Below are 25,427 nucleotides of genomic sequence, written 5' to 3'. Positions count from 1 at the left end.
ATCCATCGTTGAAAACACCACAACTCAAGTACCCTCTTCTCCATGAAGCCTCCCATTTGGCAAGAACTGTCCTCCTGAGAGTTCAGCTCATGCTGCTTTACCCTTCTCTAATGATAAAATAACTTTGTGTGTTATAATCATCTGTATTTTCATTGTATCATCCTAGACTGTAAAGTCCATGAGGGCAGGTGCCGTATCTTCACTAAGATTCATATCTTTCCCCAGTATAGGGCTCTGTACACAGCATATGCTTAATAAATGCTGAATGAATGGGAAGGTAGGAGCACCAATCTGGAGCCGAAAGGGACCTCTCTGGTTCACACACACACACACTTCCTTCCAACATCTCTTATTGGAATTTACTTTTTTAAAAAAAAGAAAATTTTAGGCTGCTTCCCTGGCCAAGGGTGCCTTGGGGGGAACATGTTTTCACTGTCTCTGCTGCTATCTGTATAATGATGTGTTTTCCATTCTTGTTCCCTCAGACCGCCCTGGTTTGCTGAACGTAAAGCCCATTGAGGACATCCAGGATAATTTGCTGCAGGCCTTGGAGCTCCAGCTCAAGCTGAACCACCCTGAATCTTCCCAGCTGTTCGCCAAGTTGCTTCAGAAAATGACAGACCTCAGACAGATTGTAACAGAGCACGTGCAGCTGTTGCAGGTCATCAAGAAAGAGACGGACATGAGTCTTCACCCACTCCTACAAGAGATCTACAAGGACTTGTATTAGCACAGGAGTCCTAACCCACTGACAGCGTGTTCTTTCTTCCAATTGCACTATTTCGTTGAGGGAAAACATGACATGCCTAAGAAATTACTGTGAAAAAAAAAGCATTTTAAAAAGGAAAGAGCTTTAGAATAATAAGATCTATTTTATGCATATTGTTTTTAAAAGACACATTTACAATTTACTTTTAATATTAAAAAGTGACTATATCATGAAATTGCTGGCAGTATTTGGAGAATGAGTCTGGTGTTCAGGGGTTGTGTCTTGTTTTTGTTTTTCTTCTAGCCTCTCTTTTTTTCACATTGTTTTTTAACTGTGGATGGCACTGCCCATAAACCTTCATCTTAAAATAAATTAATTTCTTTGACTCCATCTACAGGAACCATTCTAAAACATGGTTATCATGTATTCCCAAAGACTCCTGGGGATTCCACTGTAGCCCTCTCAGAGTTTGTATTCCTCAATCTGGATTGGATATGAAATCAGGAGTAGGCTCTGTCCCAGGATGGTTGACTTTATTAAGAAGCCAGCCTTTTCCCATGACCCTGTACCTAGTTTCCAACACTACCAGATACACCTATATATGCAGCCTGTGCATATATTTATAAATGTGCTCCATGATCCTAGATCTGGAGCTAAGGGAGATCACAGAGGACAACTAGTTCAACCTTCCTATTTCATGGATAAGGACACCGAGGCAGATAAAAGTGAGTTGCCCAAGGTCACATAGGGAAATGTATATCACAGGCAGGATTTGAACTCAGCCCATTTACCTGCGGGTCCAGTGCTATTTTGACTGTACCATGTTGCCTCCCTCTCTGTCAAGTATTTATTAATACACCCAACACTGTGCTAGGCACTGTAGTACAACTGAATGACATAGTCCCTGCCCTTAAGGTTAGAGTCCCCTTGAAAAGGCAAAGTCAACATTCATGCATACATTCAACAAGCCTTTACTAAGCACCAGCTATTCACCAGGTACCGTGCCAGGTACAGAGAATACAAAGAGAAGAACTGAAACTCCCTGTTCCAAAGACCTTACATTCCACAAGGGGAAACAAAATGGACCCAGATAAGTCACTACAAAATATAAGTCATTTCCAAAGGAGAGAAAACTAACAATTGGGGAGGTTGGGAAAGGCATTGGGTAGGAGATGGGTGTTAAGCTGAATATTAAAAGATGCTAGAGATTCTAAGAGGCTGGGGTAAGGAATGGATTCATTCTAGGCAAGAGGGACAGCCTTTTCAAAGGGATAGGAAATAGAATGTTATATACAATAGATGATTTTAGCTAGAATGTATCCTGCATGCAAGGAGATGAAGCAAAGACAGGCTGGAGCTAGATTTTAAACAGAACAATTAGTGGTTTGTCCTAGAGATGACAAAGAGTCACTGAAGCTTCTCTAGCAGAGAGATGATTTGATTTGACCTGTGCCTTAGGAATATTAATTTGATGGCTATAGGAAAGATAGATTGGAAAGAGGAAAGACTGGAGGCAGAGAGACCAATTAGTAGGCTAGTGAAAGAGTCTTAAGTAAAGGGGAGTGAGGGTCCAGTTAGAGAGATGATAGTGTGGATGAAGACAAGGGAACAGATATGAGACCTGTTTGAGGAGGCCAAATCAACAAGACTTGGAAACTGATTAAATGTAGGGTAGGATAGAGAGAAGAGTTGGGAAAATTCTGAGATTACAAATTGCAGTGAGTGCAAGGATGGGGGTACTCTCAATAGTCATAGACCAGTTAGGAAGAAGGGAGTGGGTTAGAAGGGAAAGATGATAGTAAGTTCTATTTTAGACGTGTTGAATTTCAGATGCCTGTGGGACATATTTGAAACAGCTAGAGAATATAAGGTAATGTGCAATTAAAGGCCAAGTAAGTGGTACAAGCCATAAGTATAAGATGAATCCAGAAGAGGGAGGGATCAGTGAGAACTGGAGTCTCAAAAGGCTATTGAAGTAGATTAGAGTTAAGTTAGACCTAGGACATAGGTTCTTAACCTTTTTTTTTTAGTGGTGGGGGAGGCATGGACCCCTTTGGTAGTTTGGTGAAACCTATGGACCCCTTCTCAGGATAATGTTTTAAAATGCATAAAATAAAATACATATGATTACAAAGGAAATCAATTATAATGAAATATATTTATCAAAATATTTTTTAAAACAAGCTCACAAATCCCAGGTAATTAAGAACACTTGGGGCAAGATGGCTTTGATTTAGGTAGAAAAATATGAGAGAGCATTGCAGAGTTTTAAAAAAAAATGGAATAAACAAAGGTACAGAAGTAGGAATGAGCTCTGTGGAGGACAGTAAGAAAGTAACCTGACCTTTCAGGTCCTCCTAACTGTGACCACTCCAGGGACTAGAACCCTCTAGTTCATCCTGATGTCTTGACTGTATTTACCCTAACCTGTCTTCTTCCTTCTGCCTTCACATATCCACTGTGTGCTCTTTCCCTTCAGGACTCATGGCTTTTACTGTCTAAATCATTCATTTAGTGGCCCAGTTGGAGGCAACTATTGCCTATCCAAGCCCCTGCATCTTGGTGCCCTTTCCGTGACCCTCACTAGTGTTCTTTCCCTCCTCAAATTTCCCTTGAGCATTTTGGATCTGTCCCCATTACCCTCTATCCTGTATTATTATATTTATCTGAAATGGGGATGGGCATGTTGGGGATACATGTTGTAAACCCCAATAGACTGGAAGCTCTTTGAGGGCAGGAACTGTAATTTTTTTTCATCTTTGTATCCCCTGCACTTAGCACAGTGTTTTGCACATAGTAAGCACTTAATAAATGCTGAACTGAATTGAACTGAATTGGCACTAATCACACATTGACTTACATAATTATCTTTATACGTGGATCTCATTCCCTCCACCCCCAACTGGGTGGTGGAAAGGGACCTTACATCTTTCTTAGATCCTTCACAGCACATAGCTCAACACCGAGCACATGGAATGTGCCCAATAATTCAATGTTGATTGAGGGATAGTCATCTTAGCTCTCACTGGATACCCATAGTCTCACCATCCGTTGGCTTTGAAGAGAGCTTTATCATAGCCACACCATGTTGGAGGTCTTTCTTCCCAGGAACTGGGACCCTTAAAGTCTTGTTCAGTGCTAAGTTTCTATTATTTCAAGATTCGTTCATCTCAACAAACATTTATTAGCGCCTACTATGTGCCAGATATGGTGCCAAGCACCCAAAAGGGCACAAGAATTAAAAAAAGCTGCCCTCCCTGCTCTCCGGGAACTGAGAGTCTACTAGGGATAATAAATACATGTACATGGCTAACAGGAATACAAATGAAACTATGCTTAAGTAGAGTGCAAAGTGCTTAAGTCAGAGGAGGGAAAGATCCCTTCCTTTTGAGAGCAGGGAAGGGAGGTAGAAGTTGAGTTCAGCATTGAAAGAGTACTTATGTTAACCGAATGAGACGATGGATGAGAGGGTTTTGAAAACTAGACATATATTAGGAAACTGTAAGAGATTAGAATTACTGAACCAAAATGATTATCTACTGTTTCTTCTAATGGTCATTTTCTGGGGAATCTCCTTTCCTTGACTATAGTTTTACTTAAGAGAAATTCCAATGAGCACTTATTGATACCCCACTAGGAGCAAGTCAGAAAGGCTACCTCATCCTCTCTTAACCGTGAACTGAACACATCTAAGGGACAGACACCCCCATCTATCATATTGATAGAGGTGATGTATCTCTTATTATACATAAAGATATAATCATATCTCTGTTGTATCTATAGATAGAATAAATCTGCTACCCTGTCCCACTTCTGGGTACAGTAAGGGGCCCTTAATTTAACTTCCCACAAGCAGCTCTAGAGAAAACCCAAACTTATGATAGACTCTTAAAAGCCCAGCAAACACTTCAACTGCCGCTAATGAGCTGTGTGTGAGCTAGAGCAAGTCACCTAATTCCTTTGAGCCTATTTCCCCATCTGCAAAATGGAGGGATTGGCCTGGGTGATCTCTAAGGACCCTCTTAGCTCTAATAATTCTTTGATGCTAGGATATCCAGTATATCATAGTTCCACTCACTGCACTTTCTCCTGAGACTCTGTGGGACCAGATACAAAGGCTCTCTACAAGACAATGAAACATCTGGAAGAAGTGACAAAGTAAATCTATCAACTGGATCTCCTAGGTTTACATGATGCCAAACATCTGGATGTTTTGAAACATCCGGATGGCTGACTGGAGCTTTCACTGTCCATCTAAGTGCTTGGTTCCATAGGGACCCAGCCAAGGAGAGAACGTGGAAGAACCAGACAGGAAGGTAGGGGTTCTACCTCCAAGAGAATCACTTGCTTTTTACTGGATTTCTCAAACAAGAAGCCTTTCATTTCGATTCATTTCTCAGAGCTGGTTTCCCATTGACTCTATTCAGCTGTGTCCAAGCCCTTTCCACATTATCAGAGCTATCCTTGCCAAAGTAAGAAAGGGGAGAGAAACTCTTCCCCCACCCCAAGCTCTGTTCCTTGGCACCAAATGCTAACATTCAATAGCTTTCAAACCCTGGCTACTTCTGAATTCCCATCTTTCCCTCTCTTTCCCTGCGGTTTGGATGATAATTTCCTAAATACTTTATGACACATTATGTCCCCCTTTCAGAGCTTCAGCTCCTCTCCCCCAGGATGATTCACATCTTAATCATTAGCTGTATCATCCGTTATTTGTAGGGTTTTCTTAAGGCACATAAACACACTAGGGGATTTGTCCTAATGAAAACAGAAAGAAAAATAACTTTAGTCAAAAGGCGGGAAGAGTTTCCAGTTTTCCACAAATGCCCTCTCCCCTTGTTCCATCCCTTGCAGCATGCTCTGTACCCTCTCCCATTTCTCTGGACCCCATACAGCCCAGAAACCAGCTGTTATGCCCCTCCATGGATGGTAGCATTAATATGCATATGTCTAACCCCACTGGAAGGCTGAGCTGAGCTAAATTCATTATTACACACACACACTTCACCTCTGACTTTGGCTGAGGATCTGCATGGCTGCGTTCTTTAGGAAAAACTGGAAAGACTTAGGTAAGCTTAGATATATAAATTGCCTCAATTTACATAACCAAGCTAATCTCTGAACTACACACTTAAAGGAAACAAATGGTTGCTCTGTGACCAATATTCTGTTGGTGGAGCTATGAATGGGTCCAACAGTTCAGAAGAATATTTTGGAATTATGCTAGAAACATCACTAAACTCTTCATCCTCAGAGTTCTCACTCTTGGTCATATGCCCCAAAGAAGTCCAAGGCAAAAATAAAGGTCCCCTACACACCAAAATGATCATAGCAATTTTTATGTTTGCAAAGTACTCGAAGCAAAGAGGGTATCCCTTGGTTGGGGGGAACAAAATGTGGTACATGAATGTAATGGAATATTATTGCTCCTTAAGAAATGACAACAACGATGAATCCAGAGACGTAGGAAGATTCGTGTGAACTGAGGAAGAATGGACTAAGCAGAATCAAAAAAAAAACAACTCAATGACTACATTGATAGAAGCAAAAAGAACATCAAAATGAATTTGAATGCTGTCCAATTGTAATGCCTAATCTTGGTCCTGGTGAAAAAGATGAGACGTCTCTTTTCTTTCTTTCTTTCTTTCTTTCTTGCTTTCTTTCTTTCTTTCTTCGGAGAGATGGGGACTATGGGTGCAATATGTAGCATTCTCTGCTGGAAAAGTTTATTGTAATGGTTTTGCTTAATTTTTTTGTTGCAAGGAAAGGCTTATTGTGTTGGAGTATATCCCAGAAATGACTGTAATGTAAAAACCAAAGACATCAATAAAAACTTTAATTTTAAAACAAAAAAGGAAAGGAGAGGGAACATCCCCCATTTCAGGGAAAATGAAGAAATGAAATCACTGTGACTGAGCCATTTGAGGTCTATTTGACTTTCCATTATTCCTCCTGGAACTACCCAACTAACACCCTTTTTGTGGGGCAGAGTCAAATTCCTGGACAGCAAAAACATCCCTCATAGCTAAAGATTAGTGTTATAAGGGAAGAGATTAGCTGGGGCGGGGTGGGAGGGTAGAGATTAAAGAAACTGACCCTTACTTTGGAACCTGAAGTTTGGGTCTTCCTACATGACCAAGCCCACAAGTTGCCCCAAACCTCTTCTATTAGTAACTTCTTTGGTTTCTGGCTATTTTTCCATCAGGAATCAGATTTGTTGTCAAGTCTCTGCCTTAGGGGACCATTTGGTGACAAGCCCAAGTCACTGTGTAAATTCAGGGCTGCAGGTGGGCGACTTTTAACTGCAGGGCCCAGAGCTAAGGCTCAAACCTCAAGTCAGTCAAACCAGTCACTAAAATGGAAATGGTGACACAGGAGAAGGGCACAGAAAGGAGACTCAGCAAACCCAAAGCCAAATTGCCTCAAATTTGAATTTTACCTCTGGTAGTCTTGCTCCAGCCCAGAGAGAGAGGGGAGGATGTGTCTGTGTCAGGAAGATGCGACATTGAACTAGACTCAAGATCCCATCAGGGGTTTGGAGTAAGAGCAGGAATAAAGACGGAGCTGGTTTCTTCTGCATCTGCCTGGGAATGGAAGGTCCCTAAAATTGTGCATTCCCTACTCCCTACCAGCCTCCTCCCATGTGCCTACTCCATCTCCTACTTTCACCAAAGCAATAGGCAAGAGAGTGATTCTCCATTAAATAGCTGCCAGAAAGGCAGTACAATGAAGTAGAAAGAACATTGGACCATGATCCTGGAGTCCTGGGTTCTGGTCCAGCCTCTGCAGCTAAGTCACTGTGTGTCCTTACATTCTCTTTCTCTGTTTCCTCATCTGTAAAAATGAGTGGGTTGGAAATGAAAACCTGTAGCATCCATCCCAGCTCTCCAAGACATCCTTTTTCTCACACACACTTCTAAGTAGTTGAAAGCTGCTCCAGGGGGCTTCCAATCCCCACAAATGACAGAATGTAGAATGTAGCATTGAATGCTAATCTAATGAGGTTTAACCTTAATTTGGTAAGCACTGGGGAGCAACTGAAGGCTTTTGAGATGGTAAATGATAGGATAAGAGCTGGGCATTAGAAGATCACTCTGACAGTGGTTCTAAAAGAGAGAAATCAACACATTCCTCACTTCCTGTCTCTTCTCCTCTCTTCCATTTGCTAACATCCAAGGTGACAAGGAGAGGAAGAAAGGGTGGTCTTGTTGGAAAGAATTGTTGCGTCTGGTTTGGTTTTCATTTGGTGTAACTTGACCCTAGAGGAACCCCGGAGACTTTGAATGAAGATAAAGTGAGACTAGAGGGGAATATAATTATAAATGTACAACTTTAGGACCTTCTATCCCAGGCAGATTCAGAAGAAACCAGGCCTACCTTTATTCCTGCTCTCACTCCAAACCCCTTATGGGATCTCAAGTCTATTTAGCTCAAAGTTACGTCCTTCTGACATGGACACATCAGACTACCAGAGGCAAAAGTCATTCGACTTTGTGTCTGCTGAGTCTCCTCTCAATGCCCTTCTCCTGAGTCACCATTGCCACCTTCCTCAGGTACCAGTGTACTCCTCCAAGTCCTAAAATGGTGGCACTACCCAACACTTTGTTCCCCAACCTCCTCTCTTTCCACTATCTCCCTCAGTAGATCTCATCTTCTCTCTTGGCTCCAATGATCACCTCTATGCAGATTTAAATCTATCTCCAACCCTCCCCTCCCTCCTGGACTCCAGACCCCAATTTCCAACTCCCTGCTTGATGTTTTCATTTGAAAGTCCTGCCAAAATCTCCAACTCAACATGTGTCAAGTAGAATTTCTCTTACCCAAAAGATTGTTCTCCCACTGACTTCCTTCTTTCTGTCATTGGTAGTGATCCAAACTAACAAAGGTACTAGGTGAGGTATTGGAGAACAGAAAAACAACACGCCCCCCCCCCAACATACACAATGGTCCCTGTCCTTAGGAAGCTTACGTTCTATTTATAGTCTTTCAGTATCCTGACTCCAAACAGTATTATCTTTGGTTCCCCATCTCTGCCATCACCCAATCAATCTACAAGCACCCACCACCCCTGCCAAGCACTGTGCTAAGGGCACTTGAGTTCTGTCATTTCAAACTCTACTGTACAACTCTAACCAATCTCCTTCCCTGTCCCCTTATTTATTCCTATTGTCACCACCTTAAATTCAGGCCCTTATCACCTCTTGCCTAAATAGGTAGTACAGTGGATAGCCAGTCCTGCAGTCAGGAGGACCTGAGTTCAAATCTGACCTTAGCCACTTACTAGCTGTGACCCTGGGCAAGTCATTTAACCCCATTTCCCTCAGTTTCCCCATCTGTAAAATGAACTGAAGAGGAAATGGCAAACCACTTCAGTATCTTTGCCAAGAAAACCCCAAATGGGATCACAGAATCAGACATGACTGAAACAACCAAACAACAAAGATAATCTTAGTAGCTTCTTCATAGTTCTTTCCAGTTTCTCTCCATCTCTAATCCATCCTAAATTCCACTGCCAGAATCGTCTGAATGTACACCTCTCATCCCATCCCCTTCTCAGAATCCTTCAATCGCTAACCAAATAATGCGCCCTTAGGCTGGCATTCAAAGTCCTTCACAATCTGGTCCCAATTTGCCTTTCCAGCTTGATCTCCCACTAGGCTTCACACACAATGCTCCATCCAGCAGGATGACTCTCTGTTCCACAAACATGCTTTGTGCTATCTGCCTGCCTTTATTCAGTCCATTCTCTCTACGTGGGATGCCAACTGTCTACTGAAATGTTACACCTCCTCCAAAAAGTCTTCCATGATTATCCCAGCCAAATAGAAAACTCTCCCTCCTCTGAAGTCCCATAAAACTTTGCACCTCTCTTAAGCACTTATCACATTCTGCCCTATACTCCACCCAATAAGGATTTGTTAGGGACCTACTATATACAAAGAACTATGCTAAATGGTGGGCATATAAAGAGAGAGCAAAGACTCCAAAGAGTTTAGATTATACTCACATTGTACTATAGTTATGTCATCTCCAATACTGGACTCTAAGTTCCTTGAGGGTGGGAACTGAGTTACACTCACCTCTGTATGCCCCAGCCCTCACGGGGTATCTTATACATAGTCAGTATTCAGCCTCGATGGCAAAAAGAATGGATTGAGCTGACCCTTCTCAGCAGTACTTTAACTCTAACCCTGTCCTTCCACCCTTCCCCTAACAAAACATTTACGTTGTTCACCAAAGGATGCTGCCCTCAGCATCAAATCTTTGAACCCCAGAATTCAATGATTAGAGCTGGAGAAGAGAAAACTGAAACCAGAGAAGGAAAAACACTTGCTTACAGTTAGTGCAATCCCTTTATAATAAATTTGTATTATCTTTGGCTGATCTAAATTTTAATGAGGAAATCCTGAAGAAGACAAGTCTTCAATCTAGCTAATGGTGAGATTTCAGGCATGGTGACTGGCTGAGGGAGGTCTTTGGGGTCAAGAAGGAACATCTTAGATCTTAGTGGTGTCTTCAAATAAAAGGAACTTGGTGACAGATAGAAGGATAGAGCATTTATTAAGCACCTACTGTATGCTAGGCAATTATTCTAAGCATAAGGCAATTATGCTCTGAGTTTCCTGAGGAGCAGATCACAGAACTGAGGACAAAGCTTTCATGGCAGCAGTATGAGAACTTCTCCAATTCTGTGCCGGGTCCTGGTAGGTACTCAGAGATACTCACACTCCTTTGAACTGATTAGAGTTCAAAGCATTTCCTCTCCGGGCATGAGTCTTAACAAAAAAATTCTCATTTCAAAAGTAATCACCGTGTCCTGATTTAGAATAAATGATCAGCATAAGGATATGAAAATATTTTCTCCAAAGCATTTGGGGTTTTTAAAATTCTCTTGTGACTTATGTTCCTAATTTTAGGTTAATTGAACATATTTTGGGTTTCCGGTGGACAGGGGAGGGAAGTTATGAAAAAATGGGAAACTTGCTAATTTTGGTTTGTAGTGGACTGTGCTATTTCCAATCTCTCTTTTCCCACCCCCAACAGCCCCCAGGATTCTGTTTTTAAAAAAAAATTAGCTTTCAGGCCCATTGATCCTCCAGAGGGTTTCAATCCTGGAATCCAGCCATGTTTGGGATTGTGCTCTTGAGAAGCCTTTGTGGTCTTCCAGGAGAGCCAGAGAACACCAGCTCCTAAGACCACTTCTCAATCTGGGGCCAACAACTCCAAAAGACAGGTGCCACAAAGCCCAAGCTCAGTCTTACCTTGGTCATCAATGTTGCAGATCTTGGCACTTGCGTATTCTCCACAAAGGTTCATTTTATTTCCCCAACTAGATTATAAGCTCCTTGAGGACACACCTCAGGATGCCTTATATTTATAGAGTTTTGGAGCCATCCTAATTCTAGAGCCAGAAGGGACCTCAGAGGCCATTATAGTCTTCATTTAAAGATAAGGAAACCGAGGCCCAGAGAAGAAAGGGTCTAGCCCAAAGTCATACTGAGTTAACAGCAGGGCTAGAACTAGAAACTACCAGGTTTCCCAACTTCCAGAGGCAGCTAGTTGTCCAAATAGATGAAGTACTGGGCTTGGAATCAGGAAGCTATGAGTTCAAATGTGGCCTTAGACATTTACTAGTTATGTGACCTTAGGCAAATCACTTAACTTCTACCTGCCTCAGTTTGCTCAGCTTTAAAATAGGGATCATGACGGCACCTACCTCCCAGGGTTGTTGTGAAAAGCAAATGAGAATAACATCTGTAAAGTACTTGGCACACAGTTGGAACTTAATAAATGCTTTTGTCCCTCCATAATACCATATTCCTGTCCCCCACCAAAGGAAACAAAAGGATTTAATAGTTACAATAGATGACATTAATATAGCACCTTCAAGTTTGTAAAAACACTTAACTGTTCATGATCCCATTGGTTGTAGTGACAGAATAGATTCCATATTCCTTTTAATACTACTATCTTAAAATATAAATGTGTTACCTAGGAGTTAACACAGTTTACTCACCAGCACCTTAGGATACACTCGTGCACGTAAAAATTTGCCCAGCCTATTTGCCCAGACAGAGCACTGGAATGGGAACCAAGAGACTTGCATTCTGTTTCCTGCTCTGCCATTCAATCAAAAACATCTAGTACACACCAGTGATCTATTAAGCACCTAACTAGTTGCTGGATAGGAAAAGTGAGGCAAGTCACTCCCCTGCTCTGGGACTCTGTATCCCTGTCTGTAAAAACAAGGACATTGGACTGAGTGACGTCTCAGGTCCTCTCTGACCCTAGCATCCTGGGATTCTATAACTTGGCAGCAGGTATAACTCTAGGAGATGAGACACCAGACAGGTTCATCTTGAGAGGAAGAGAGGCATTAGTGGGGTCAGTAGGACACTGCCTAGTAAAGAGGGGCCTGTGGGTCTTGCATATGGTGATCACAGCGAGGGCATCAGACAAGAGGAGAGCGGCTGAAAGGTAGGAGGCGGCGAAAAAGAGAATTGGTGAGTTTTTCTCAATGTCGACCCTAGTCCTACGGGTAATTATTGGTAGAACCTGGATCCTGGAAGTTAGCATTGGGAGCAACAGCAGAGATCATGCAGCCCAACCCTCTCTTTTCACATTCTGAGGCCCCGTGAGATCATGGGATTTACCGAAGATGCTGCTGCTAATAGGAAGACAGCATCAAACTTTGATTGTCTGGTGCCAAAACCAATGTTCCTTCCACTCTGCCCTCCCACCTTGTTCCCCCGGGAGCCAGACCTCCCGATTCCCAGTAAAGCAATCTGCCCAACCACATTTATCCCCTGTTGAGCAGAAGCAAATTAACTGTAGGCATTGCCGCAGCTAACTCATGCTTGTCAATGCGGAAACCCCTGGAAAGGGTGACATAGTGAATTCCCTGCTTACCCCACGTAAATGAGGAGCAGCAGAAGGGTACTTGGTTGCTGGAAACTGGGGAGGGAGAGGGCACCTCAAGACCCTGTCTACTCCACAGTGTTCAGGCACCTCCATCTGCTCACTTGCCATGTGACCTTGGGCCTAATCTGGGCCTCAGTTTCCCTACCTCTCAACGTGGGGTTGGATTAGATGGTCTTTAAGAGCTTTTCTAGCACTAAAATTCTGGGATCCCAGAGTGAAGGCAAAGGGGGTGCCCCCTCAGTAATAGCTTCCCCCACCCCATTCCTGGCCCAACCTGACCCCCCCATGCGGCCAGCTGGTTGAGAAGCCTGACTTGGAAGCCCCTTACGGTTTTCTCTCCCTCTCTCTCTGAGCTGTCCAGGGCCAGGCAGCAGCCAAGACTCATTAAATGAAACAGTCTTACCCAACCAGGCCAGGGCCTCAGAGGAAGAAGGGATGGGGGAAAGGGAAGGGGGAGAGAGCAGCCTGGGAGAGCCGCCTCCCTCTCCAGAGAGAGGGGAGGGGAGGGAGGAGAAGCCAACCCCCAGCCCCATTGGCTCCTAGCTGGGGGAGCTAAGCTGGGCCACAGGCCCTGCTGCTACTTAGAGCACATTGTACTGAGTCAGCACTTTGGCCAAGATCAGGCCTGGGGCTCCCCTGCCTGCCTGACCCTACTGCCAGATGATCCCGAGCCAGGAAGGCCTCAGAAGAGCCCAATCTTGGGACATCACAAATGATGCCATACTTTGAAATGTTTCCTGAAAAAGCCTTTTCTCCAATCAGGCCTCTCAGTTCCCTCCCCAGGAGGATTTTTTCCTTTGGCAAAGGTGGGAGGTAGGGAGGACAGGGAGTAGGGAGGAAAGAAAGGAAGGGGAGGGGAGGGGCCACATGGGGCCAAATGGGGAGGGGTGAAATGGGGAGGGACACCAGCAAGATCCTAAGGTCTCTCAGATCCTCCAGGCCTAACCCTCTCACCGCCACCCCACACTGGGAGGCAAGGATAGAAGCGCTGTTCTAAAGGAAGGTCTTTGGTGGAGATGATTGGGCTGGGGGCAGCTGGGGGAAAATAAGGACGGGGAAAGGACTAAAGATTTAGGAATATCACCCAAAGGGAGTGGAGAAAGTGAAATCTGTGGTTCCTAGGGATGCACTGAGAGACTGGAAAAGATCACAGCTCTGGTGCCAGAAAGACCCTTAATGTCCAGCTAGCTCAACCCTTTTATTTTACAGAAGAAGAAACTGAAGTCCAGGGAGAGAGGTGGTATCCCAAGAACAGAGTCCTATAACCCAAGTTCAGCAATCCTAGTTAGGGTTTTTTCTACTACACAATGGGAGAGTATCTTTCCCAGGCACCGTGGCTAATTCCAATTCTCCCATCACTTCATTCCTCAGCTTTGCAGCCTCACTATTCCATGGCCCCCCAAACTCTTTTAACCCTTCCCCATCTGAGTCACTAAAGACTAAAGACACCTAGGCAAAAATGAATTCCCTAGAAGTGAATCATCTCTCTTTGTTTCCACTGTGTAATGACAGCAGAACCCACTCCATGGAAAGTGAGCTCCCACTGGCCACTTCTGGAGACACAGGTACTGGTGCACACTGGAGGATTCTGAGATGATTCAACGATCCCTTGGTCCCTGTCCTTATGGCAAAGGGAGGAGGGGGCTTCAAAGTGGACTGAGCATTGAACCAGGAAGAGCCACCCACTCAATAGACCTTAAAAGGAGTACCTCTGCCCCACCCCTGCCCGGACCTTCTCTCTCTTCTTGTCTGCCAATCTCTGTGAAGACTTTTCTCCCAGAATTCCTGTGAGGGGGGAACATTCTGCCCTCTACCAAGAAAGCCATGGAAATTGTGGGAGCCTGAGCCTGAACCCAGGGCCTTTGGCTGTCTGTTCTACTTCCCTGAGCAGAGGTGACCAAAGAGTGATCCTGAGATGGATGTTTCTAGCCTTAGAGGCAACCTCCTGAGTTCGAGATTTCAGGAGCTCCTGGGTTCCTCAGTTGAAAGTGGTTGGCAGCAGTAGAAGTCTTACACTCCTTATTGAAAGAGATAGTTACCGACAGGAGGATAAGCCCCAAGCCATAGCTTGACTTGCTGGAAGATATGGATCTTGAGGGGGCTTTTCAGATAGCATAGAGCCAAGGTCAAAGTAAAATGGTGTTCAGCAGTACTGTAAAAATGTTTCATGTTTTGATGATTTAATTATCAAGCTCCTGGAAGAATATAATAGCAGTTATGGGTTACTGTTTCATATTTAAGTCTTTGTCAATACATGTTTCTGAGTCTGTTGTGTTTTAAACACTTACTTTAGGTAGAGGAAATAAATAGCTGTTCTATACCTGAATTATATTATATTATACACTGAGTTCCTTCCTACTAGCCCCTTCTGGAAGACATTAGATATGAACTGAACCTAAGCTTTACTTGATTTTCCCTAGCATTCTAGAGTAGGGGTGTAAAGGGTCCAGAGACAACAAGAAAGAACCTGACTCCTCTTTTTGGAAGCCAGGCTCCTCCAGGACTGGACCTGGTCTGCGTGTGTCCAGAACTGAGAGACTCCTTCCTAAGACAAGTATCCCTTGTAATCTCTTTGACCGAGCAGAAGCTCTGTTGTCATCACTGCTAACTTGTTACAAAGAGTAATTTAGAGCCATTGGCTCCCCTTAATTGCTCCAACCCTCACTCACTTCTCAATCCACGGGTTGGTTCTTTACTTTTATGGGTATAAAGGCCCCATTTGGAAGGCTGGTTAAGCCTATGGACCCCTTTCTCAGAATCATGTTGTTAAATGGATAAAATTTAATATTTTCATTATAAAAGACACCAATCCTATGGAAATAGAGTTGTCAAAATATTTTTGAAAACAAGTTCACAAACTCCAGTTGAGAACACCTGCTTACAGGTTTATGTTCCCAATATTCTATTAATATTGAATATTAATATTGAATATCCATTGGTGGTCCAATGGATAGATAACTGTGATTGGAATGAAGATCTGATTTCAAATCCATCCACACATACCAGCTGTGTGACCTTTGGCATGTCACTTAACTTCTGTTTGCCTCAGTTTCCCTCAACCGTAAAATGGAGATCATAAGTGTACCCACCTCCCAGGGTTGTTATGAGGACGAAATGAGATAATGTTTGTAAACTACTTAGCACCATGCCTGGCACCTGCTTACTTCCTATTCCAATAATGACCTCCTACCCAATGACCCCTTCCCAGCCCTTGACCTCTCTTTAGCATTCAATACTTCTGACCAACCCTAAGGCTCCCCCCTAGGCTTCCATGACACTGCACTCGTCTGGTTGTCTTCTTATTTCTTCCTGCTGTTTCCCTATCTCCTCTGCTAACTCTTGACTCTTCCCACACATAAATGGAGGTGCTCGCCAAGGTTCTGTCCTCAGCCTTCTCTTTCCTCCCTCTGTTGTCTCCCTTGGTGATCTGTGGGCCATCATTCATTATTTCAGTGCAACAAAGATTTATTAAGTGCAAGGCACTGAACTAGGCACTGAGGATGCAAAAATGAAAAATAACAGCGTACTCTCCCAAAGCACAACATGGAGGATACATCGTGCGTGTAAACATGATACCAGCTAGGATGTGATAAGGGCTATATGATAAGGAGACATTCTATCTCCTACTTCTGTTCCTTCTCACAAACTGGCCCCTACAGCCACTCTCCCATCTCATTTCCAGTTCTTGAAATCCATGGCTCACTTCAGGGACTAGTACAGTGTATTTATTAAGCACATAGTAAGTGCTTAATAAATACTTTTCCATTTATTCAGTTCTTTCAGGAGCTAGTTGTTGGTACCCACCCACCCTCCACTTGAGTTTACTGAATATTTATTTATCTATGAACTGGTTTTATCTTCCCAGCGGGATTTAAACTCCTTAAGACCTGGAATTTCTCACTTTTATATTTATGCCTGGCACATAGTAGGTGCTTAATAGAGGTTCACGGGTTGATCAATCGATTGAGTGAAATGAGAGATCCAAGGGAAGGGCTCAAAAAAGTTTGAGGGAGGGTTTAAACTATCACCTTTTTACAGTTGGTCTCCAAGTGTATGAATCTCTAGCCCTCACCATTTTCCTGCCTCCTGAACATAGCCTTATAGAGTTAGAGCTGGAAGGAACTTCAAACACAACCTCTAGAGGAAACTGAGGGCCATAACTGAAGTGACTTGCCCAAGTGGCAGAGCTGAGATTGGAACTCAGGTCTTGTGAGTACAAATCCAGTGGTCGGTCACTGCCTCAAGAATCCTTCTCTTGGTATCTTTCTGGTGACACATCTAAGCCTAAACTCATCCTCTTTCCCTGACTTCCCTAGCTCTGGTCGTGGCAGTGCCATCCTTCCAGTCTCTGTGGCCCTAAAGCTTAGAATTATCCCTCACTCCTTTTCCCTCATCTTCCCCATTCGGGGCACAAGACCTATTGATCCTTCCCCATCAATCTCTCTCCAACCCCTCCCCTCCTTTTCCATTCTCCCATGAAGAGAGTGCCCCTACATCAAAGAGAACATGAGTAAAGAGTTGGTCACCTGATCCAAGAAGGACTTGATCGCTGGTCGGTCATCTTTGCCTTGCTGATGACCTGAAAATGAGAGGCCTTTCTCAGATGAGAAACGGGCCAAGAAAGGCTATGAATTTTGAAATAGGACAAAATAACAATGAAAATTGTTACTATTACTGACATTTATGTAGCCTCTTAAGGTTTACAAAGCACTCTGCATACATTTTTATAGATGTCTCATTTAAGAGACACAACAACCCTATGGGTCAGGGACCATCAGCATTATCATCCCCATTGTACAGGTGAGGAAAATGAGATCTAACAGATGAAGAAACTTGCCCATGGTCACACAGCAATAGGACCCCAGGCCTGTACAGGTCCAAATCCAGCAAGTACATTATCCATTACACCCACTACCTCTTGTGATGGCAGCTCTTGGAAGGAGCCAATGAGTCGCAGATATGCTCAGTGGATGATCAGATCCACCATCAACACCTAATGGCTGCCAGGAAGAATAGACCGAGTTTCAGGACCAGGACCTTCAGGGAAGAAATGGAGGTGTCCTGAAGGTAGTATCCACCATAACAACTGGGCAAGTCATTTAACTCAAATGCAAAGTGAAGGGTCCTTCCAGTGATTCCATGACTCTTTGCACAAATTTCAAGAAGACCAAACTAGACAGACAGAAATGGTTCTGGGTAGTGGGTAGGACTTCCAGGAAATGGATCCATACATAAATTCCAAGGGAGAAGACAGAATTCAAAAGAACATGGTACTTAAGACTCAGTCCATCCAAGCTCAAATCTCAGATTGCCACCTTGAGCCATTCACATCCGTTCTCAAAATGTCAATTTCTTCAAACACAGGGGTTGAAACCAAATGATCTCAAAGGTTCCCTCCAGTTCTAACACTTTGTGATTCTGGGGTTAAAAAAAAGGCAATGGGGCAGCAAGGTGGCACAGTGAGTAGAGCGCCAGCCCTGGAGTCAGGAGAACCTGAGTTCAAATCTGACCTCAGACACTTGGCACATGTACTAGCTGTGTGATCTTGGGCAAGTCACTTAACCCCAACTGCCCTGCCCCCCCCCCAAAAAAAGGCAACGGTCAGTGCTGGGCAGCCTGAAGCCTAGAGGAGGATACTTGGTGGCTAATGAAGAAGTGCCTTCTATGCAGAGACCCAAGAAACAGAGTGGATGCTGAGCCAGAATCTAAGGAAGCCCCAGATCAGAGGGGGCTACCATTAAGATTCTCAAGCAGATTCTGAAAGAAGACTGCAGATGCCACCTGACCAAGAGGCCAAGGCAGGCCAAATCTAGTTCATGCTGGGGATTTGGACAACTTGGTCCAGCATCCAACCCAAACAGGACTGAAGTAAAAAGTGGGAGCTGGGGCTGAATACCCCTTAAGCTATGCCAGTCACACCAGACTGTGGCTGCACTTTAGTTACTTTAGGGAAAGGAATTTGCCATTCATAAAGCTTTCCTTGAGCTAGACTTCTGATCTCCTTTAGAGGAGGAGGTTGTTGGACCATATCCCCTGCTTTCCCAGCTGCCTCTCTATTTCAGAAGTTCAGGTGCCAGTGCAGTGATGACATCATTCACCTCCCCGGAGAGGACTTTGCTGGCCCCCCAACCACCATCGCTTACCCATCAGGGAAACTGCCTCCCTCCGGTGACCAGCTGGATAATGGGAAAAGGCAGGTGAAAAAAATGAATTTAATTTCCTGTTCCTCGTCAATTTAATGGGGGGGGGGGACTGGGGGGAGGGGAGTCGGGAAGAGGGGATTCTAAACAAGCCCAGGGCTTTCTTCTCTTTCTATGATTGATGAGCCTGAGTAAACATTTCACCCTCAATATATTGAAAACATATTTTCCCAGTTACCACTTCTCTTGGATTTTCTTTTTCTCTCCTGGAAACCAACTGATGCTCTGGGAGGATGCCCTGAGTTGGCTGGCATGGCTGAGCTAGAAAATTCCCAGGAGCTGGGGGAGAGGGAAACCCACGAGTGACTGACAAGGAGCAGAGGGTCCCAGAACTAACAAACACCAAAAAGATTAGCCAAGGGAACCATGTCCTTGGGAAGCTGCTCTACTACCCCACAGAGGGAAGGGGTGAGGGTGAGGGGTGGGGTGGGGACGGGGGAGTGGGGGAACAGAGACAGAGAATGAGTCAACCCCTTACTTCCCTCTGCCACTGCCCCCAACTCGGCCTTGGGTGTGGGCACTGTACCATTGGTACAGGGGCAGGCACAGGTGTGGGCCATCACTCATTAACCAAGGCAGGGTGGGGAGGCTGGGGAAATGGCCAGAGGAGAGGAGGAAAGGAAGGAGGGGAGGAGCTCCCTCTGAGATCGAGAGGGCTAGACAGCATTGAACTGATCTGACCTGGAACAATCAGGGGGCCTGCTGGCCACTTTCTGCAACTTTGCAGAAAAGTTTGGGGCCACTGGCAGGGGAAGTGCCCACGTCACGGGAAGTGCCCACTCTGACTCAATTCCTCCTACTCTCCCCGTGGCATTTTCTTTCTGACTCCCCTCCCCCAAATATGGCAGGATTATTATCGGATCATAGATATAGAGCTAGAGCCCCTCCCCCCAGTCCACAGAGCAATCGCTCAAGTCTGCATAAAGCACCTACTATGTGTCTCTTGGAGAGGCAGCACGGCATCATGAGAAAAGCCCTAGACTTGTAGCCAGAAAAATCTGGGTGTAAATCCTGCCCCTGCCCCTCACCACCTTGGGCCAGCCTCGTAATCTCCCTGGACTTGCTGCCTCATCCATGGAATGAAGGGTCCAGACTAGTGGTCTCTAGCTCTATGATCCCATGTGCAGGCACTTGGGGTGTAAAGACAGGCAAGACTAGAAGCTGGTTGGGGGCTCTTAAGTTGTATTGTGTCATGAACCCCTACAGCAATCTGGCAAAGCTTAGGGACCCCGTCTCATAACCAAATGCAAGTGATTACAAAGGCAACCAATTATATTGAAATAAAAGGACCAAAGCTACAGGAAAGACCCTCAGTTAAGACCCTCTGAAGGAGCTAGGTCTTTGAGCCTCTTACTCCAGAGACTGTCCCATATTTGTGATGTCACCCAAAAAAAAAAACAAACCCTTTGGATTTGGAGTCAGGAAATCTGGGTTCAAATCTTGATTCCAGCTTCTGTGAACTTATGAGTGAAAATGAGGCTAATAACATATGTGTGGCCCCCAAACAGGTCACTTAAAATCTCTGGACATCAAATGTAAAATGTGGGCATTAAACCCGCTGATCTCTCAAGTTCCTTCTCACTCTAACTCCTATCGTCCTATCAGGGCCATTTACCAGGCCCACAGACAGACAGACGCCAGAAAACCTGCTTGTGGGCCTCCTTCCTTCCTTCCTTCTCTACCACCTATCCCCTGGCTTCAGGTTCAATGCTAGGCTGCCCTGGGTGGAGCTTATGAATAGGAATCTGTCTGGAGGAGCCCAAAGCCAGTCTCCCCGTCTCCCCGGTGTTTGTCCAGATCAAATCAAATTCAGTGAACACCTAGGCCAACCTAGAGCTCCAAAAAGAGTTAGCCTGAGCCTGGAGGGAAAAGGAGCATTCCCACCCCACTGGGCAGGGGGTGAGGGCAGGAGATTTGGAAAATGGACCATGTGTGAATGAGACTCAAGAAGTGAAAGTCTAAAATGCTGAGGGTTGGCCTCCAAGAGAGGGGTGAAGAGGAAGGGTTTCATCATTTAAGGCTATTAGTCAGACATACCACACCACGTGGGAGGGGGTGTGGGAGGGGGAAGGGGCCAGCATCCGGACTTAGGAAAGGCTCCCCAGGCCCCTTCCCCAGCAGCCTCTGGGGAGCTGGCTCCGTGGACAAATATTTATTGAGTGCTGACTCCGTTCCAGAAGGCCTTCCCTTATGTTTCATCTGTTTCTTTCTTTTTTATGCAGTGGGGTGTTTCCCCCACCCCCACTACCTTTCAGTGATTTGGTATGTACTTTCCTATACATGCCGTCTCCTCTATTGACTGTAAGTTCCTTGAGGACAGGGACTGTTTCAATTGGATCTTTGTACCCCAACCTACCAGAGACCTGGACTGATTCCCCTCAGCTGCTGATGCCTCCACCCCCAATTAACTTGTATTTCTTTCTTCCTTTTTTTTTAAACTGGACCAGTGATTTCATCTGCACAGAGAACTTCTGGGGAGGAACTTCCTCTAGTGTTTCAGAAAGTTGCCTTGGAATGGGGGTGGGGGAACCCAAGAAGTGACTTGTCCCGAGGCACAGAGCCTTCAAGTGCCAGAGGCTGGCCTTCAATTCTGGGGTCTTCGGGACTCGTGGGGCAGCTCTTGATCTCCCCCACCAGAATACCTCCCTTACTGTGTACACCTGGCTACCTGTGTGTACAGTGTCTTCCCTTCTCCCCACCCCAATCAGATGCAAGGTTCTAGAGGGCAGGGCTGTCTGTCTCATTTTTGTCTCTGTATCCCCAGCATGTAGCATCGGGCCGGGCGCTGAGCAGGGGCTGGTTGATTGAATTGTTGCTGGGGAAGGAGCCACGGGGTTCACACACACACACACACACACACACACACACACACACACACACACACACACTTTTCCTTCTCTAGAGTGATCGTCATTTACAATAAAGTTTCTAAAGCCCTTTGCCGTTCCCCCTTTGAGGCAGATCGTCCAAGTATCACGACCCCCATCTTTCAGAATAACAAATGGAGAACAAAGGAGATAATGTGCCTTAGTGTAGCTAGTACTTAAGTAGCACAGTGAGGTTATCTTCACAACAACCTTGTGAGTCATGTGCTACTATTATCCCCATTTTACAGAGGAGGACATTGAAATTGAGAAAAGTTAAGACTTGCCCAGGGTCACACAGTCTAAAACTGGATTTGAACTCAGTTCTTCCTGACCCCAAGCCCTGGGCTCTATCCACTGTGTCACCTAACTGCCTCTAACTGACTGGCCTAACGGCACACATCAAGAAAGTCTCAGAGTTGCTAAGTAGAGCCAAGGTATAACTGACTTGTAGTCGAGAAGACCCGAGTTCAAATCCTGCCTCAAGCACTAGCTATCTAGCCCTCAGTTTCAGAAAGGGAGAATGACATCAGCTACATCCCCCAGGGTTGTTGTGAGGCTCAGCTGTTCGAGGGGCTTTGCAGACCTCAGAGCGCTGTTTCAGGAATTGCTGTTATTCAATCAGAAATCCCCAGTCCCTCTCTTAGGCCTCTTGCTGGACAGCACCAACCAAAAGAAAGTGTCCTCTTCTTCCAAATCCCTTCCCACTGCTTCCACTTGCTGGCACACACACCCACACACCCACACACCCACACACTCATACACACATAGTCACACACACTCACACACTCAGACACACTCACAGCCTCACACACACTCTATCTCTCTCTCTCTCTCTCTCTCTCACACACACACACACACACACACACACACACACACACCCCTAGCCCAAAGTGTGCCTGACAGCAAGCAGGCTCCGGCTTTCCCTAGGTCTGTTTCCCTCCTTGAAGAGGAGGTAAAAGCTGCTTTCTCCTTCCAGATAGAGTTTTATTGCCGAGAGAAAGGTGAAAGTCAGCCAAGCGGGGCCCCAGAGAGCAGAGTCCCAGCTTCTCTCCTGGAGGGCTGCTTGTCCCCTACGGACATTTGCCGTGAATCCCCCAAGCTAGGAAAGGTCTGCTGCCCCTCTCCCCAGTTTCTGCTGGCCCTAGCCCACTCCTGTCTGGGAGGAGAAGCAGCCCACAGAGGACCTTCCGTCAGGCCCAGGGCCAGGGCCAGAAAATGGATTTTCATTTTTAATTAAAGTGTGACACCCCTTCCTGCTCTCTAAGCCCCACCTCCTCTGTCTCTGGGCCTGCATCTCTGGGCCTCCTGATGCCTGACCCAGGCAGATGCAGAGGAGGAGGTAACCTGAGCCCCAGATTGGGCCTGGGCCTGGGAGGACACACAATTAGCACTGATTCTCTCAGACCATATAACCCTCCCAGGAGGGAATAAAGTTTTACCCCAGGAGCTATAAGGGTTGCCGGAGCAAACTTTCTGGCCCAGTTTTTACGAGCTCAGGGATATGGTTTTATCCTATGAGTAATATCCCATCCTGTGGCTCCTGGGCTGTTTCTACCTGCTGGGCAGGAAGTCGGCAGGGCCACCTCAGCCTCAGAGTTCACCTCCACCTCCACATGACCCATCTCAATCACTTGGCTTTACAGTCATGTAAAGCTAGTCCTCAAACTTTACTATCTCGGGGCTGGGAGAGATCGCTGATAATGGCTAATGGAGTTTGCTTGCTCCCACACCCTGGCTGAGGCCTGTGCCCAAGTCACGCAAGCTCCAGTGCTGGGACAGTCCAGGAGGTGGGAACCAGAATCAGACCTGCCCTTCCCCCCTCCCCATTTACTCCCCCCCCATAAAAGTCATGAACTAAACCTTCTTCACCAACATAAGCAAGCCCTGGGCAAAATGAAAGCCTTGTCCTCCTCTCCCATTCCCTTTCTACACCTGTTCCACACATCATTGGTAATACTTCTAATGGGGGGGACCTGAGAGGTGATGGTTTACTAGGCTTCCACAGCTGAGGTCTCAGATTTGGGCTCCAAGCCTCATCCACCTCCACACAGAGACCTAACACAGGACTGGACCTAGAGAGGGGAAAGAATCTAACCAATTTATTAAATAACCCCGAATATGCACTCCATCCCAGGACAGACCAGGAGGGAAACTGAGGCAGCAATGGATTCTCCCCGCCTGTGGTGGGAAGAGAGCATGCTCTGCTCATCCCAGTGGGAGGGGTAAAGGCGGAGAGATCATCAGCTCTTGGATCTTACTCAGGAATAAAACTCAGGGACACATACTACCTGGGACACTAAAGCACTGTCTTTGCTGAGTCTGTAAACCTATGTCTACATGGATAAATTGATCATTGTCTGATTAAAAAGGAGGAAAACATACTTTCCTCAATTCAAGTCCAAACATTAAGTGTACTAGGTACAAGGCGAGTGGCCGTACGTGGTAATGGACAGAAAGCTAGCCTCCAAGCCAAGAAGACTTGGGTTCCAGTCTGATACATCCTGCCCATGCAGCCCTGGCTAGCACTTTACCTTTCAATGCCCTAGACCACTCGCTAAGACGCTAAGTGGCAAAGAAAATAAAATGAGCGTTTGTATGCAAAGTAGAGCAAAAGGAGTATTATCCATGGCACAGCAAATCTTTATTACATAGTTTGCATTTTTTTTAAGCATAAAACTCCAGCATGTAACTTTCAAAGCTGTCCTGTTTGTCTGTTTCCTTCTGGTCTGCCTCTTGTTTTCGGCTGTATGTTGTGGGGTGTTTTTTAATGCTTCAGTGACTGTCTTTTCTTTTTCTTTTTCTGCAACCCAATCCTTAACTCCCATTGAGAAAAAGAAAAAAAATGAAATAAGAACAAAACCCTTGTAACAAACATTCACAGTCAAGCAAAACAAATTCCCACGGTCACCACATTCAAAAATGTCTGTGTCATTCTGCGCTGTCAGGAGGTGGTGAAGGAGGCTTCATCACTGGTCCTCATGGCAGCCCACTTCATCGATTAAAGTCTTTCAGAATTGCTTGTCTTTACAATGTTGTATAAATTGTCCTCCTGGTTCTACTTACTTCACTCTGTATCAGCTCATATAAGTCTTCCAAAGTTTCCTAGAAACCATCCTTTTCATGATTTCTTACCACCCAAGAATTTGTTCCGCTGTGTACCAATTGACAAGCACCACCTTATTTTTCTCTAGCAAAAAGATCTGCTGAGTTCCTTTCTTCTCTTCGGGAAGAAAGAACTTTCTCATTTTACAGACGAGAAAACTGAGGCTAAGTTCACATAGGTCCTATACATCAGAGGCAAGACTTGAACCCACCTCCTCTTACTGCAAAACCAATGCTCTTTCTACTCTATGTATTGCCTCCCTAGAGAGTTATTGGGTACATTTCCCAGAAGTCTCTTCCGAAGGATGAATATAACAAATTCATTCACGCTAAGACTTAATGTACATTCTACTCCTTAAATGTATCTGCCTTCTCACTGGGGGACCTAACAGTGAAAGGTCAATGCTTAAGCCAAAAGAACGATGCCCTGTTGGTGGAATTATAGACACCAGAGCGGGGAGATAGATGTCCACCAAGACCAGTCACATCAAAATTGTAGAGGAGCACCTACTCTACCCTGTATTCTCTTGTTCTGAGCCTCCAGAAAAGCTGCCCTCGCCCTGCCCTCAGGCTGAGCGCTGAGTCATGGTTTGCAAAAGCTGCTGAGAACTACGGCTTGGAAGGAGG

At 45.2% G+C, this 25,427-nt stretch overlaps 1 protein-coding gene across 2 annotated transcripts in view; it reads left to right on the top strand.

The window, feature by feature from the left end:
- The window catches only part of PPARG (peroxisome proliferator activated receptor gamma), a 171,704-nt gene extending 168,935 nt beyond the window's left edge, over positions 1 to 2,769 (top strand). For both annotated transcript variants that reach the window (XM_036737819.1, XM_036737818.1), the window contains one exon: positions 486 to 2,769. In XM_036737819.1, coding sequence (XP_036593714.1) covers positions 486 to 730 — 245 coding nt within the window. In that variant the 3' untranslated portion in view covers positions 731 to 2,769. The remainder of the gene's footprint in view (positions 1 to 485) is intronic.
- The last annotated feature ends 22,658 nt before the right edge of the window (positions 2,770 to 25,427 follow it).

Source organism: Trichosurus vulpecula, chromosome 9 (assembly GCF_011100635.1).
Source record: "Trichosurus vulpecula isolate mTriVul1 chromosome 9, mTriVul1.pri, whole genome shotgun sequence".
Lineage (NCBI taxonomy): Eukaryota > Metazoa > Chordata > Mammalia > Diprotodontia > Phalangeridae > Trichosurus > Trichosurus vulpecula.
The sequence above is the reverse complement of the archived record's forward strand: the minus strand, read 5'-3'. Positions and strand labels throughout refer to the sequence as shown.